Source organism: Penicillium citrinum (assembly GCF_028827155.1).
Source record: "Penicillium citrinum strain IBT 23319 chromosome Unknown utg000005l:1.0-1900146.0:1.0-1900348.0, whole genome shotgun sequence".
NCBI lineage: Eukaryota > Fungi > Ascomycota > Eurotiomycetes > Eurotiales > Aspergillaceae > Penicillium > Penicillium citrinum.
The window spans coordinates 1,799,946-1,815,573 of record NW_026622690.1 but is presented as its reverse complement, the minus strand read 5'-3'; the positions used below and the strand labels follow the sequence as shown (position 1 = coordinate 1,815,573).

The 15,628-nt window shown below is 47.2% G+C and overlaps 7 protein-coding genes across 7 annotated transcripts; 4 read left to right on the top strand and 3 right to left on the bottom strand.

The window, feature by feature from the left end:
- Nucleotides 1-255: 255 nt before the first annotated feature.
- lcp5 (small subunit rRNA maturation protein LCP5) lies at nt 256-1,392 on the bottom strand (the record flags this gene model as incomplete). Its single annotated transcript, XM_056645430.1, has 1 exon — nt 256-1,392. One exon carries the CDS (start codon nt 1,390-1,392, stop codon nt 256-258), a length of 1,137 nt encoding a protein of 378 aa, XP_056500668.1.
- A 448-nt stretch (nt 1,393-1,840) lies between these two features.
- N7469_006511 (transmembrane 9 family protein) lies at nt 1,841-4,025 on the top strand (the record flags this gene model as incomplete). Its single annotated transcript, XM_056645429.1, has 4 exons — nt 1,841-2,939; nt 3,039-3,376; nt 3,449-3,884; nt 3,958-4,025. The coding sequence occupies 4 exons, from the start codon at nt 1,841-1,843 to the stop codon at nt 4,023-4,025; spliced, it is 1,941 nt and encodes a 646-aa protein (XP_056500667.1).
- Nucleotides 4,026-4,592: 567 nt separating this feature from the next.
- On the top strand, nt 4,593-5,530 carry N7469_006510 (EF-hand domain-containing protein; the record flags this gene model as incomplete). Its single annotated transcript, XM_056645428.1, has 4 exons — nt 4,593-4,603; nt 4,841-4,926; nt 5,001-5,296; nt 5,351-5,530. 4 exons carry the CDS (start codon nt 4,593-4,595, stop codon nt 5,528-5,530), a joined length of 573 nt encoding a protein of 190 aa, XP_056500666.1.
- A 721-nt stretch (nt 5,531-6,251) lies between these two features.
- N7469_006509 (uncharacterized protein) lies at nt 6,252-7,604 on the top strand (the record flags this gene model as incomplete). The annotated part of the gene is made up of 1 exon (XM_056645427.1): nt 6,252-7,604. One exon carries the CDS (start codon nt 6,252-6,254, stop codon nt 7,602-7,604), a length of 1,353 nt encoding a protein of 450 aa, XP_056500665.1.
- A 1,507-nt stretch (nt 7,605-9,111) lies between these two features.
- N7469_006508 (uncharacterized protein) lies at nt 9,112-9,591 on the top strand (the record flags this gene model as incomplete). The annotated part of the gene is made up of 1 exon (XM_056645426.1): nt 9,112-9,591. The coding sequence occupies one exon, from the start codon at nt 9,112-9,114 to the stop codon at nt 9,589-9,591; it is 480 nt and encodes a 159-aa protein (XP_056500664.1).
- An 829-nt stretch (nt 9,592-10,420) lies between these two features.
- Nucleotides 10,421-13,465, bottom strand: N7469_006507 (putative kinesin family protein (KinA); the record flags this gene model as incomplete). Its single annotated transcript, XM_056645425.1, has 5 exons — nt 10,421-10,658; nt 10,716-13,141; nt 13,214-13,308; nt 13,376-13,401; nt 13,461-13,465. 5 exons carry the CDS (start codon nt 13,463-13,465, stop codon nt 10,421-10,423), a joined length of 2,790 nt encoding a protein of 929 aa, XP_056500663.1.
- A 929-nt stretch (nt 13,466-14,394) lies between these two features.
- On the bottom strand, nt 14,395-15,262 carry ubc2 (E2 ubiquitin-conjugating protein RAD6; the record flags this gene model as incomplete). The annotated part of the gene is made up of 4 exons (XM_056645424.1): nt 15,177-15,262; nt 14,876-14,940; nt 14,665-14,811; nt 14,395-14,518 (listed from the first exon to the last, which is right to left on the bottom strand). The coding sequence occupies exons 1-4, from the start codon at nt 15,216-15,218 to the stop codon at nt 14,395-14,397; spliced, it is 378 nt and encodes a 125-aa protein (XP_056500662.1). The 5' UTR covers nt 15,219-15,262.
- Nucleotides 15,263-15,628: the final 366 nt, after the last annotated feature.

The window sequence follows — 15,628 nt, the reverse complement described above, 5'->3', positions numbered from 1 at the left end:
GATGGAATCAGCTCTATTGGAATTGCGAACTATAGAGAATCTCGGCAAGCCGATTACTCCGGGCCGATGAATTTCAAACGGCGCGCAAAAACGGATCAATCTATAAGTTGAATGCATAAGGAATCGGGAAATTTGGACTATATTCTGTGCAGAGTATGCGGATATCCAGAGCAAAGAGAATGATTTTGAATGCCATGTCAACTCCATCGATGAGCCCCCAATACATAATAAACAAGAATGTACAATAGCATGCTTCTATCGCTTCCAAGAATCAATCTTTTTGCGACGCTTGTCGAACATATCACCCACTCCAGCGCCATCACTGCGGTCATTTGCTTTTCTTTTGCGGCTTTTCTCCAATGCAGCGCCGCCATTCTTAGCCCGTCGAGTAAGACGCTCAATCCGGTCGGCGCCTTCAGTGAGACCTCTCCACTCATCCCCACCAAATGTAGAATCTCGATGACCACCCCGTCGCTTGGCCAACTCCTTTTTGGTTTCCTTGGGTAGACGAACGAAGTTGGTTTCTTCGTAGGTCGTTCTCTCTTGCTCGCGCTCGCGGTCTCTCTTAGATTTGATCTGGCGACCTCCATCGAGAATGGTGCTTCCAATACTGGGTTCGGCCATCGGAGCAGACGACATTTCGGCACTAACGAATTCGTCGATGACATTTGATCGTTGGGGTCTGCGATCTTGACGCCCGCGACGCTCTGTCTCTGTTGATGGGAGTGCGGTGGGCATAATCTTCGGTGGTCGGTAGATTCCGTCACTCGGAGTGTCTTTGGTGGATTTGGCAGATTTGGCCTGTTGTTGCTGCGCATCAGGCTTGGCCTTGGCAAACGCACCGAGATTGGGTCGGAAAGCCATCTCATCCAAGTCTTCCTCATCCTCATCACTATCATCGCTATCACTGGCCTCCTCCGAAGATTCAGCTTCGCTGCCTGAGCCTTCAGCCTTCTTCGACTTGCTCGGCTTAGTAGGACTTTCCGTGCGCTCTGCATCCTCCGCTGCCTTGATAACTTTGTCGACCTGGTATTTCAATCTTCCTTCCAGCGGACGCACACCACGGTCCAGAAAGACGCGAAGCTCGACTAGTTTTTTAACCACCTCATCACTCAGAGAATTGTCATCAGCCTCCGGCTTCTTAGTGGAAGACGCTTGTCGCAATTGGAAAATGATCAAGAAAACAAGGTTGTGAAGATAGGATAGAAGGATCTCGCTTTTGGCGTCAAGGAGGGAGATGCCGTCTTGGGCAGGTTCAATCGAAACATCGGAGGGTGCATCTTTATGAGAAACGGGCAGGGATGAACCCGCAGTAGACAAACATGAGTTTAGGTTCTCTAGGAGAGCAGATAATGTCCCACTGCGCGCTGGCGCATTCTCCGTCGAAGCCATCGTTGAATATAAAAATGAATTCTCGCAGGTCAAACTTCTTTCCGCTTGGAAATTATTTTTTGAACAGTTCAATTTTCCCACTACTCACCGCCTACTGTATACAGCGACAAACTATCTTATCTCCACGTGATACTTCAATATAGCCCCATCACGTGACTCCCAGCAAGCTGGCCCTTCGTCATTGGATTTCCCGCCGAGTCTCTCCTGTCTTCTTTTGCTTGGAGACATCCAAAGTGTTCCTTGGTGAAAGCCCCCAACGAGCAAAAACACTGGCTTTAATCGACAGTGGCGAATTTAAATGATATGATCTGATCGGATATTCAGAGATCAGAATCATACTCGGAAAACAAATAAACAAATAAATCAATTCCTCGGGAATCTCGTCTCCTTCATCAAAACATATGAGGCTGAATTGAGCAGCCCCTAGTCTCTCTTTCGCCCACCCACCATGCGCTTCCTCGACAAAATCCCTCTGATCGCGTCAGCAATTCTCACGATCCCTTCACTATCCGCTGCGTTCTATCTTCCCGGCGTTGCTCCGACCTCCTACGATAAAAGCCAGGCCGTACCGGTCTTTGTGAATAGTCTAACACCCGGGCTATCGCACGATGATCAGCTCCACTCCGTCTTCTCTTATGAATACTATCATACCGCGTTCCATTTCTGTCGGCCCAAGGATGGATACCATGATGTAAGAGAATCATTAGGTAGCATTCTATTCGGAGACCGAATCTATACCTCCCCGCTCGAGGTCCACATGGCTCAAAATGAGACGTGTAATGCCATGTGCGAGCAAGTCACATTTGACGATAGAAGTGCCAAATTTACCAATCGCCGAATTTCTCAAGGATACAACATCAACTGGCTCATTGATGGACTCCCCGCGGCCCAGCTGAACCTAGATGGCAACACTGGTACTGAATTCTATAACCCTGGATTTGCCCTGGGTAGCTTGGATGACAATGGAAATGCGTTGCTCAACAATCATTTTGATATTATCATCGACTATCACCGCGTTGGCTTCGGCGGCAAGGACAAATATCGAATTGTCGGAGTTCTCGTCCAGCCTGACAGTCGCCGTGATTCTGGCGTTTCGGAAAATGGCGAAGCAAATTGCGGGACTCGCGGTCAATTTTTGAGTCTCAGTGAAGATGAGGATACACCAGTGACTTGGACTTATAGTGTCATCTGGAGAGAGAGTAACACCGCCTGGGCTACTCGTTGGGACAAGTATCTGCATGTCTATGACCCTAAGATTCACTGGTTCTCTCTCATCAACTCTGCCGTTTTCGTCGTTTTTCTTGTCGGTATGGTCAGCATGATTCTGGTCCGGGCTCTTAAAAAGGACATTGCACGCTACAATCGCCTGGAATACAGTCTTGACGATCTTGATGGAACTTCCGCCGCAGTCGAGGATGGCATCCAGGAGGACTCTGGATGGAAGCTGGTTCACGGCGATGTGTTCCGCTGTCCTAAATCTCCCCTGTTGCTAAGTGTGATGCTGGGCAACGGTGCCCAACTATTCATGATGACTGGTGTGACTGTTGGTAAGTGGCTATCATCTGTCATACCAAACTTGTCCCATTCTATCCCAACATACCTACCTCTCGTCTCCTTCTCCATGCCTTTACTAACGCCTTACATAGCTTTTGCCCTTCTGGGTCTCCTCTCTCCGGCCAATCGTGGATTTTTGGCTACTGCCATTCTGCTAATCTCGGCTGTCTTTGGCGCCATCGGCGGATATGTCTCATCTCGCGTGTACAAGTCCTTTGGTGGTGAAGCTTGGAAGCGTAACATCATATTGACTCCACTGCTTATCCCTGGATTCATTTTTGGCGTATTCTTCTTACTCAACCTATTTGTCTGGGCTAAAGGCTCTAGTGGCGCAGTCCCCTTCGGTACGATGCTTGCATTGGTCGTGATCTGGTTTGTGATCAGTGTTCCGCTGAGTGTGGCCGGTAGCTGGATTGGATTCCGACAAGCGGTATGTATCGTCCATTCCCCGTAATGATTCTATAACTACCATTATCCACCATGCTGATTTCTATTCCAATAGCCTCTGGAAGGCCCGACCAAAACAAACCAGATTCCCCGCCAGGTTCCTCTGATGTCGGGTAGCCTGCGCACCATCCCATCTATTTTCTTGACCGGAATTCTCCCATTTGGTGCTATCTTTGTCGAGTTATACTTCATCATGACCTCGCTATGGACCAACAAGATCTATTACATGTTCGGTTTCCTGTTCCTATGCTACGGACTGATGATCATCACCTCAGCGGCCACGACAATCCTCCTCGTCTACTTCTTGCTCTGCGCTGAGAATTACCGGTGGCATTGGCGCGCCTTTGCTGGAGCGGGTATGACCGGTGGATATGTTTTCCTCAATGCCCTCATCTTTTGGGCGACACGCGTCAGCTTCGGCGGTCTGACTGGTGCCGTGTTGTACGTGGGATATTCGGCACTTATCGGATTTGTTGTGTTCATTCTCACTGGTCAGTTGCTCTTTTTTCTTCAGTCCTTGTCCGATATTTATTTAACCTCATTACTAACTATTGACCATTGCAGGCTCAATTGGATTCTTCGCCAGCTGGGCCTTTATCCACCGCATCTACGGATCCATCAAGGTGGACTAGGTCGACTGTATTTTTATAGCGCGGGGTTTCCAATCAATTCAATTCAATAGTTAGATCATTCCTATCAAGCCCTCTCAATCAAAAAGTACCCTTTCTCAATCTAGATTTGTCCATACTGTACAGTATACTGCTTAAATTCTCAATAATGTCCGATGCCAAGCCTCGGAGGGTCTGGACTTCCTCGCCACTCCGCTTCTTCCTCTTCTTCCCCTTGCAGTTTTGTCTTTCTTTCCCCCCCCTCCACGAATTTGATCATTTGCTCAAATTCAAGCAGTCCATCTGTCTTCTCTGTCCCTTGCTTGCTCTCAGGATCTTCTGTTATCAAACTCCTTCGTTCAACGAATCTCTGTGTGGCCGACTCTTCCGCCACAGCTCAGCCACACATTTCCCCCCGATTCTACCCCGCGTCCTTCCATCTTCCTTTTCTCCCTCGACCGGACCAAACAAAAATAAACCAAAGGAAGCATAAACAACAAGCAGAATACGAAGGCAGAGACAATAATCGATTATTCCACTGTTTTGCATGTGCTGTCGACTATCTTTGATCTCGGTTACTGGTGTTTGACCATGGGCAAGTCGTAAGTGCGACCCCCTCATCTCCGATGCGCTGGTATGGCGGAACGGCGGAATTTCAGGTACAATCGTGTCGCACTATAAAATGATGGTAGAGAAATGGATATAATCATCCGGAGCATTCTCTATCAGTCTACTTGGCTTGACACTGCTGATGCTGGTGCTGGTGCTGCCGTCGCCGCCATTCTATCCGGAGATGGGGTTTGCTGGGTATTTGATTCGTGGTTCTAACATGCCAATAGACAGTCGAAGCTCTCACCCTCCCAACTGGATGAGTTGCAAAAAGCCACTCATTTCGACAAGAAGGAATTGCAACAATGGTATAAAGGTATGTCTTGTCTCTCTCTCTCTCTCTCCCTCCCCCTCTTTTTCTCCGCGTTCTCTGCTGACTATACCTACCAGGCTTCCTCAAGGACTGCCCCAGTGGCACCCTGACAAAAGAAGAATTCCAGAAGATTTACCGGCAATTTTTCCCCTTTGGCGATCCATCATCATTTGCAAATTATGTGTTTAGGGTCTTCGATTCGGATAATAGTGGGATGATTGATTTCAAGGAGTTCATCTGCGCCTTGTCAGTGACATCACGCGGCAAGATGGAGGATAAACTGGATTGGGCATTCCAACTGTACGATATTGACGGTGACGGCAAGATCACTTACGACGAAATGCTGGCCATTGTCGAGGCGATCTACAAGATGGTAAGTTCTTCCTTTCCTTTCCCTACTCTGATTTCAAGTAATAATACCGAATAGGTTGGATCGATGGTGAAACTCCCTGAAGACGAAGACACCCCCGAGAAGCGAGTGCGCAAGATCTTCCGCATGATGGACAAGGATGAGAATGGTAGTCTAGATATTGAAGAGTTCAAGGAGGGTAGTAAACGCGACGAGACTATTGTCAGTGCATTGTCGTTGTATGATGGACTGGTATAAGTTGGAATGGAAGTTTTGAAGAGGACCTTTGAGAGAGTCCGGCGCATTTTGTGAATTCTTCTGGGCCGGTTTTGTGCATATCATGAATGTATCCTATTATTATATTTCATTCTATTATCTATTCATCCACTATTCTATATCCTATCTTATTCTATATCCTGTATATCTTATATTTTATATCTCGTTCCTTTAATGTGCTGACCGCCCCCAACTCTCCCTTCTTCTTGAACTTCATCTACTTCTACTTCTACTTCTACCCTACACTATTTTCCTTCAACACAATTCATTCCTCAATGCTATCGTCTACTTTCTACTTGATGCCTTGACCCAGTATGCTCCCAGCGCCCCGACGCTGTTTGCGATGCGCCTCTCTCTCCACTTCAGTCAGCCTCTCCCCCCCCCTTTTCTTTCCCCTTGGCCGTCAAACATGGACACTCCCCACTTCGATTAACCCGAGACTACCACTTGAGCCTCATCCTCATGCGGAAAGACTTGATTTTCCCTTAGTGAAGCTTGACAGGTGGACCCTCATCCGCTTGATACAAGCATGACGCTAGTGTACCCCAGTGGAATAGTGTGACTTCACTCAACGCCACTGCCGAATATCCATCTGCTGTACTTGCGTGTACTTGAATGATTGTCCTAGACTAACGCTCTCTCCCAGTGCGATGGCCATTCTCCCTGTTCGCAATGCCGTGATGCTCAACTGCCTTGTCAATCTATGGGGGCGAAATGGCCCCCCAAAGCCCGCAAACGCCAGTTTTCTCCTCTGCCAGACCGATCGCGCTCCACATCATCTGTCCCGAACTCGACCGTTCGATCGAGCAGTAGCCAGGAACAGATCACCACGCGACCAGGTCGTACAGATGCACGGCATGCTACCATTTGGTCTATCGATGAGAAAGTGACGCCCTCGCTGGTTGCCAAAGCTGCCTGTGCTCAACAGACGCAATTGTACATCAATTTTGTCATGGCCGCTTTCCCCTGCTACTTCAAAGCCACCGAGACTAGGGTACCTATCAACTGGGTCGAGTATGTGGATGGAAGGGGTGGCATTACCAAGTCGCCTTTTGACTGGGCCATTCGCAGTTTAACAACTATCTACACTGGCAGTCTTTACAAAGATCCGCGATATGTTGATGCCGGGCGTGAACTCTACATCCGTTCTCTCCGTGGCCTTTCCAATCTGTTGGCTGACCAGTCAACCGCTACATCCGATGAAGCACTCTCGGCGGCCATAGCCCTAACCATATTTGAGATGCACGCCTGCACCACCCCAGATGGATGGATCCATCATGTTTCGGGTATCCGAGAAATGATGCGATTGCGCGGACCCCAGGCGCATCTACAGGGTTTCGGATGCGCGCTGTACATAGCGATACGAAATATATTAGTCACTGCAGCACTGATCACAGGCGAAGCTTGTTTTCTAGAGGAACCCGAATGGCAGGAATTGAATGAACTTATCGCGGCTGAAAATGCGAAACAGCCCGACTCTTGCGTTTATACAGACATCACCGAGCGCGCGTTTCGGGAAGTTGTCAAACTACCTGGTTTGGTGAAACGTACTCAAGATCTGCAGGGAATCACTTCAAAGCGAGAGCGGCTCGCCCTTCTGCGGGATATTCTGGCTATGCGTGCCGTATTGCGTGGTATTCACACTGAGTTTAGCATGTCGGTCTCTACGCTGCGAGCTGGCCGTGAGCCGCGTGTTGATTTCATCGGGCCGATTCCTCATCACTTCTTCGATGGCTTTACCACATTATCTATCAAAGGCATCCGATCTGCCATCCTGATGTCGAATTATCTCATCATGCTCCTTGACCCCTCTCAGCGTAGCGCTGCCGAGGCTGAGAATCGTATTGTCTCGGATCGAATGGGTATCAACAATGATCATGGAGCACGTCCTCTCACACCTCCGGGCTCTCCAGGTTCCTCTGACCGATCTCGATTGATGATCGAGTCTCAGGTGACACCTGATTTGCGCCAGCCTCCAACGACAGACTGGATGGATCGAATTGCAACCACTATGGGACTGGAAGGAGTGCGAGTCAGTCTAGTTGATGACGGCTAGATTATCCTGCTTTCTATTATGATCTTCTCTGGAGCCTCTCAGAAGGCCTGTACCCCTAGAATTCAGTCGTGAATTTCAAAAATCTGTAATTATTAACATTGTCACTATGTTCAAATTGAGCATGTCTGAATACAAAAGCTGTGAAGAAACAAATTCAAACGTACATCTACTAATCAGGAATATCCGAAATGAGATATCATTCTTCATATTCTTCACAATCCAAATGATTTGCTGCTCTTTCATATCAATTATTTCCTTTAACTTTGATTTTCCTTTCTTTCTTTCTTTCTTTCTTTCTTTCTTTCTTTCTTTCTTTCTTTCTTTCTTTCTTTCTTTCTTTCTTTCTTTCTTTCTTTCTTTCTTTCTTTCTTTCTTTCTTTCTTTCTTTCTAGCCACTGTTTGGTAGTAGAAGTGCCTGTGCAATAGCTATTCCTCTAGTGGTTGACAAAGAAAAGCCTGAAGAAAGACAAACCAAAGACCCAACCATGAAAGAGACTGCTTAGTTGAATGTCTTATATCCTTTTGGTCATCCACAATTCCATCGAAAAAAAAAATCAAAAAATACTATTCTACTTCGTCGTTGTTGTTGTTGTTGAAATATGGCTGATCACCAACCTCAACCCTTAAGCCATCAACTCGCCCGTATAGGGCTATGGATTGATCCCATTCGATGGACCTACGCTTGTTTCCATAAAATCGGATGTCAATTTGAAAATATTGATCCGGCATACAATGAGTATATTCCGAATGACAGTTGGACAGATGCATCATCATCATCCCTTTGGTCTCGCTTGGTCACAGCTGTCTCACCAGGTCTCACGGAACTACTCGCTACACATCCAAACCCCATGACAAGACTGGAATGTCTTACTGAAATCTTAGCGTCAGCAGGACCTTGGGAAGAAGGACCTTTCCCAGATCGCCGGTACGGATTTGTTCTCCATCCGCATTCTTATTGTCCAGTTATGTTCAGCGTGAATCTTAAATGAATAGAACCGACTAATCCAAAGGACTTTGATAGCCCCGGGCGTCCATTCTACTTCCAAAATATCAGAATACGTAACATCTTACAATATGCAATATTTATGCACCGCGAACACATTCGGAGCAACCCAGCGGAGGATCCACCGCGATTCATAGGCTATCTAGACTACGAAGAACTAAGGGACCTTCGAGAACGAAAAACGAGCTTTAAACGTCGTCGTCCTTCATTGGAAGGCAGTTACTTCGCCAGACGGTGTTCTAGATGGACTACAAATACCTGGACTCGAGATCCATATCTGCTGTTCATGTTACTTGCAATAGCCGAAGCTCGTTGTCATCTCAAACAGGATAATTCCTCTTGTAAAAGCATAACGGTAGAGTCTTGATCTTACTCCGAATGACCTGTCTTGGCCTCATGTACTGATGATTAAAGTCCCGCCTGTTATTGCACAATTGGGAACAGGACGCAAATCACATCTATCTTTACGAGGCAAGTTTTGATATCAGCCTCATCAACGCAATCATGCAGCAAGGTAAAACCATCACCGAAATTCCGCAGATTACCATCCTGTGGAAGAGAATCTCTCTCAGACCTTATGATACCTTCCCTCGACGTCTTCAACAATGGATTTTAGATGGCAATTTGGCTTCTCAAGAGACAAGCCGCAACTTGCAGTCATTAGGCAAGGACATGACTCAAGAATCCCATATGTCCCATTGTCTTGCTCAGAAAAAGAAACGGGAAAAGCGAGACGCAGATAAGACCAAATCTCTTTCTGGTCGGCGTCGAAAATTCACATCAAAATCAGGGCATCAACATCAAATCAGCGACAGACTCAAGTCGGACATGAAGCTGGGAGAAGAGGCATTGCAGCAATCACAGGAGCCGTTCTCAAGACGTACATATTCAAAAAGGCATAGGGAAAGAAGTCATTCTCGAGAAGAAAGACGCAAGCATAAGAAGATGAGGAGGAGGAAAGAAAAATCAAACAGAAAGGAATGAAAATTTGTATAGTATCATACTCTGCTCATGTCTGCAGCAACATTTAACTATTATAATTTTTGTACGCATTTCATTCTCTCAACATGGTATATTTCTCTAAGTAAATATCGAATATTGCTCGACTGCCCAGTCAATCCGGATATACTACCACAACATAGTAGTATGTTGTCGAGCGAATCCAAATAATGTACAGCATTCTATTCTAGATGACTATTACTAGTAATACGAAAACAAGTGACTAGTAATCGGCATTCAGGGTTCAGCCCTAGAATCACTTGAAACTGAAGATCTACCACTAAATACTGGCATGAGAGTAATATGAAAATCCGGAACTATCGCAGTTTATAGTAGTATATATCACGTCATCATCTCGACACAGTCGAACTGCTTCATACTGATCCATCTCCATCGTAGACTACTTACCAGCTCCCTGCATTCTATCTGGGTGTGATGTACAAAGGGTATCGGGAAGATTCATGGATCTTCAGTCCCTGACAGACAGACAGGGCGCGATCTAATGTACTGAAAAATGAAGCAAAATATGACGGGAGAAAAAAGACAAAGAAGAAACGTCAGCTAGGACGGGAATCTGAGCCAAGTCCGCCTGTCCCGGCGTTGAGGACAAGCCAGGAACGCGGGTGAAGAACAAAGGAAAAGAAACAAGAAAGAAGATGAGACTCGTGGGACGACGTTAAGGGATGAGCAATGTCAGCCAAAGGCCAGGGTCAAAAGGACAAATTGAAAGATATCCGGAGTGCACGGAATGCAGCCATCAAGCTTTAAAAGTAGCATTGCAAATGATGAGCACTCTTCCGAGGGCGTGACTGGATCACTTGCGGTCAAAGAACCAGCTCGTACGCTTGCCAGTCGCCTCCTGCGATTGAACACCCGCGACGTTCGCGTTCGCCGGCGGCCCATCCGAGCCCCCACCTCCACGTAACGGTTTCGCGATACGGGATCCTCCAAAGCTGAAACTCCCATTGCTATCCATCGTGGGTAGACCACGGGTGGAACCTTGCTTGGCAGCTTCCAGGCGCTCTTTCACAGCAGTAAGTTGAGCTTCGAATCTGTGAAGAGGATTAGTATCTTTGAAGCAACTATTAACAGGAACAAAAGGAACATACCGGTGGTTGGCTTGTGTCAACTTCTCTTGGCTCTCCTGGAGCAAGCTCTCGAGACTAGCAATGCGTTCATTTCGCGCAATCAGTTTGCGTTCAGCAATGGCAACCTCCTTCTTCAAGCTGCTGTTTTGCTCGACTAATTGCCGTTGAACATGGGTCAGTTGCTCTAGGTTACGTTCCAAGAACGCCATCTTCTTCTGTTGGGCGCGGTTGTTTGAAGACCGGAGCACATTGTTGTACTGTTCCCGCGCATCATCCAGCGAGATTTCGAGCTCGACGACACGTTCACAACGATTTTGCAGGTCACGCATTAAGGACTTCTTCATAGCATCGAATTCAGAGATCTGCTGCTGAAGTGTCTTGCTGGCAGCACCGTTAGTCGAGGTGCGTGATTCAGTGTCAACCAGGTTTTGTCTTAGTTTGGTCATTTCTTCGTCCTTGCGGGTGATTTCAGCACGGAGCTCGTCCACGGCGGCAGCTTCGGTGTCCTTGCGGCTGATAAAGGACTTTTCAAGTCGCTCGCGGATCTCCTCTATATCTCCTTCGCCAAGATTGCGAGACAGAAGATCCTCGTAATCCTTCTGGACCTCTTCCAACTTCTTCTCAAGCTCTGTACGGCGACTGTCCTGCAGATCGCCGAACTCTCCTCGATCATTCATCGTCAACTCGGCCTGACGAATAAATCCTTGTGTCTCAAGGAGGCTGGTCCGGAGCTCAAGGACGTCATCAGGAGCGATGGTCTCACCAGCTGCACTGACCTCGTGCAAAGCATCAACGCGCGAAATCAGGCCTTGCAATTTACGCTCGTTGGTTGAGAACACATCGTCCCCAAGGTCGAATCCAGCCATCATCTTCGCCATCTTCTCGGCTTTCTTCTTTTCTTTCTCATCCATAGCGGCCGTGGTCTCCTTGGCCTTCATGCGGACATCGAGAAGCTGTTGCTTCACCTCGTCTAGCTCACCGGTCAACTCAGCGTTTGCTTCTCGCAGACCATCCATAGTAATAGCAGCTTCCTTGCCCTCGTATGATACCTTCTCTAGCTGCATGCGCAGCTCGTTGACCTCGGTATTTAAGCGGTCATTGTCCTTGCCAGATCGACCGGCGTTCTCCTTGATTGACTTGAGCTCATCTCTAGCCTCACGGAGACTGCGTTCAACATTGACAATGTGTGTTTCCCTCTCAGCAATCTGATCCTGCAGTTCATTTTCCCGGCGAAGAAATTCCTCTCGCTCGTCCTTCTCCAGCACCAGGCTGGGCGTGCTCGAACGATCTCCAAGTCGAGAATCAGGTCGTGGGGTTTCCGCGCGTGCAGTTTCCTGGAGGCGAGATGGAGTGCCAGGTCGAGGAGCGCGAGCCTCCACTTTGGCAGCGCTAACAATCTCGTTGCTGCGTGCAGGGGTCCATTGATCCTTAGGAACACTGTCACCGTTGCGCCATGTCGTGACTTCGCCTTCCAATGCTGAGATATACGCTTCGAAGTTGGTGACTTGACTCTGGGCCTTGCGCAGAAGTAATTTCAACTCGGCCGGACTCAACTCAGCATTGACCTTGGCCTTATTCTTGATTGCCTTAGCACGCGAACCAAAACGTAGAGTGGACACCGTCTCAGCATCGTTATAGCTACTGGGGGAGCAGTTGATGATCAATGTCGTCCGAGAGTTACCACCGAGAGATTCTTGCAAGATTCGAGTGAGTTTAGAATCACGGTATGGGATGTGAGTCGATTTTCCGTCGGTGAGCGCATTGATGACCATTCCAAGAGCACTCAAACTTTTGTTGATCTTCTTCGCTTCTTCAAGAGTCTGACCGCTGGCTCCTGTCTTACCAACCTTTTCACTACCAGCCAAATCGACGAGGAACAGCTGTCCACTTTTGGCAGAACCTGTTTCGACGTTCTTCTGACTGACAGTAATGACGAAGATGGAGTGCGAACGAGACGATTCCTGATTCATGTTTGTCGCGGCCACAGCTCGAGCATTACCACCACGGCGCATAACCTCGTAAACTTCTTGCACACTCGACACGTAAATTTCCAGCAATCCTTTCACATAGACACCGCGGTTCTTTTCCTCGTGGACGGGGAGGTTGTCGTTTGTTGGCATCAACAGATCTCGAATGCGTTCCATATAAATTTCCATGTAGCTGACCCGTACCGTGTACTCGATATTGCTCGGACTTGTCAAAATACTGGCGAAGATTTGCTCGACAATTCGTGGAATAATACCCTTTCCCATATCGTCATCAATATCGGATCCCATCATCGTATACGACTTTCCTGCACCCGTCTGACCATAGGCGAAAACCGTTCCATTGTATCCATTCAATATATCATCGACAGTTGGTCGGATCGAGAAATCGAAAATGTCGGCTTGAGCTGAATCCATAGGAAACACCCGATCAAAGGTGAAATCCCCCGATCCTTCTTGGGACTGGTATCACAAAATCCACCCTCCCTGTCAGTTAAGCTCTCGCCCATTGTTTATGGGTTGCCGGTCACTCACCGTGATTTTACATGATTCCTCCCCTTCAAAAGCAACGATTGGCTGACCTCCCGAAGATAATTCAACTTTATTCTGAGGACGAAATCGGGCAACAACTAGACGCGTTGGGGGGGTTAGCATTGTTATTTACTCCACTGCATCTTCCATGTGTTGTGTGCGTACCCTTGATGGTGTTGGACCCCGCAGACCTAAAAAAGACCGAGTCAGAGACGGGTCCATTTGATCAGAATTTGAAGTAAATACTTACGCCATATTTGCGATTTTTTTCCGATAGTATTTTCCCTCTCACACGTATTCACAAACAAAGAACAAAGGGGGGGTTAAAAAATAACAAAGGACACTTCAGCCCTAAGGAGGGGCAGACAAATCCCGGAGAGCTGAAGAAGTACCGGGGATTTGTCTGGAAACCAAGGAAATAGGGGTGTAACCACCACGTGAACTGCACCAAGAACGCACAGAAATTCAACTGAAAAGAAAAGGGAAGTCTAACTCGAAAAGAAAAGAAATCAAATCAAATCAGCCTGGATCCCCTGAAGGTAGTCGTCAAGGCGGAAGAAGAAGATGAAGAGGGAGAAAGAGAAAGGGAGAGAAGGTCGAAAAAGTGGAGGATTTCCCAATTGTTGACGGATCGCCCGTTTGGGCGAATCTTCTTGGCCGACCGCTTCTTTTTTGGACTTGCAGACTGCAGCAACTTTATTTCTACATTCAAGCAGAGTATAATTATATTATAGTATATTATATTATAATTATATTATATTATAAATTATATTTGTTCATAAAAGTCAACGTATTAATTGAGGCTATGCAAAAAGCTATGGATGGGTCAGAATGGAGTCACAATGCACAAATAACTATAGACTCATCCAGGACAATCAACAAAATGATAAAGAGACATAATGAAGTCAAATGGAATCGAATGGATGAAAAAAAATAACATAACATAACATAACATGACATGACAAAAGTCAAGTGAAACCAGGCGCCCAAACCCCACGCTGTGCAGATCAAACGGCCAGTTTGCGCCGTTGCTCGACTCTGGTATCATTCATTATTCGCTTTCTCCCAACTAGTTTCAATCCCCAATATTTCGACAAAAGAAAGCACCAAGATGAGGTGGAAACATTCGAGATGAGAAGAAAAATGAAAATATGCTCCAGGTCACACTTCAGTATTTCTCCTCTTTAGTCTTCCCAGCTCTTTTCCACAGTCTCGCGGACTCGTTTAATGTACTCCTTCCGGTTATCCTTGTAGAGGTTGGATGCTTCGACGTTGGCTGGGGAGGAGGTGTTGGGGTCATTCAATAGACTAGAAAAGAAGAGTTGTTAGCATATACTAGGTATGGCGGGCACGTAAAGTGGTCAACTGATCTTACCTCTGAATACTCGTCAAGATCGCCGCAACATCATACGTCGGGCTCCATCGGTTTTGAAGAATATCAAGACAAAGTTCACCAGTCCCGTAGACATTGGGATGGAACATTTGACTGATGAATTTCACGCCGGGGGGGCTTATTGGGGTATTGTTCCTCGAAATTCATCACCAGGCGAAAGGTTCCATCCTCAAAGGGTGTATCGGCGGGGCCAATGATAACCGCATTCCTAGAGAGGTGTGAGTTTTTTTAAACAGACCTCTTCCAGAATATTCTTCAGGGTATTCTCATACCATGTCATCACATTATCAGCGACGGGAGAGGCAGAAACACCAGCTGGGGGATCGGTTTGCATGCGCTAGAGTCACAGAAACGGGAAAATGTTAGCGTGGGGAGGAGGGGGGGGCAACTTCGCTGGGTAATGGAGAGATTCTGGAAACACCAAGCCAAGGCAAGAAGAACATGGACGGAACAATACGCCCCAGAGTAAAGCTCATGCATCTTCTTACTGAAAGCACAGCCAGGGTTCGTGATTGAGAGGGATGGCCCATTGTCTTCATTGCCCAGTTGACGCTGGCTAGAACAATGACATACCTTGAAGTCCCGCATGAGACGACGGCGAGCAGATGTCGACATTATGATAAATCCGTCTGGATCGGAAGCTGGTATCAATCCAAAAGGTCTTTTCTGCAAGTCTATGAAGAATGGAAGATGCAACAGTGAGGGATGAACATCCAAGAAGAAGAAGAAGCAATGAAGAGCGTCGAGGTCGACTTAATTGAGGAGGGGCCCGCCGATTGCTTAGTCATGACATGAAATTACGTTCGTGCCTGAGTGTTAAGGCACTAGTATTGCATTATGTCATGTCATGTGATTTGCGGGATGCCGAGGTCTGGCGGAAAGCGGCAGACCCGCCCAGCCGCAGTTAACCGCGCTTGACCAAGGGCGATTTGTAGTTGTTCTTCCTACATTCTTCCTCTTCCTCTTCTTTCTTGTCCATTGTTGATCTCATTCGAGGCAATACCTTTTGCTTAGTTCTGTGCATC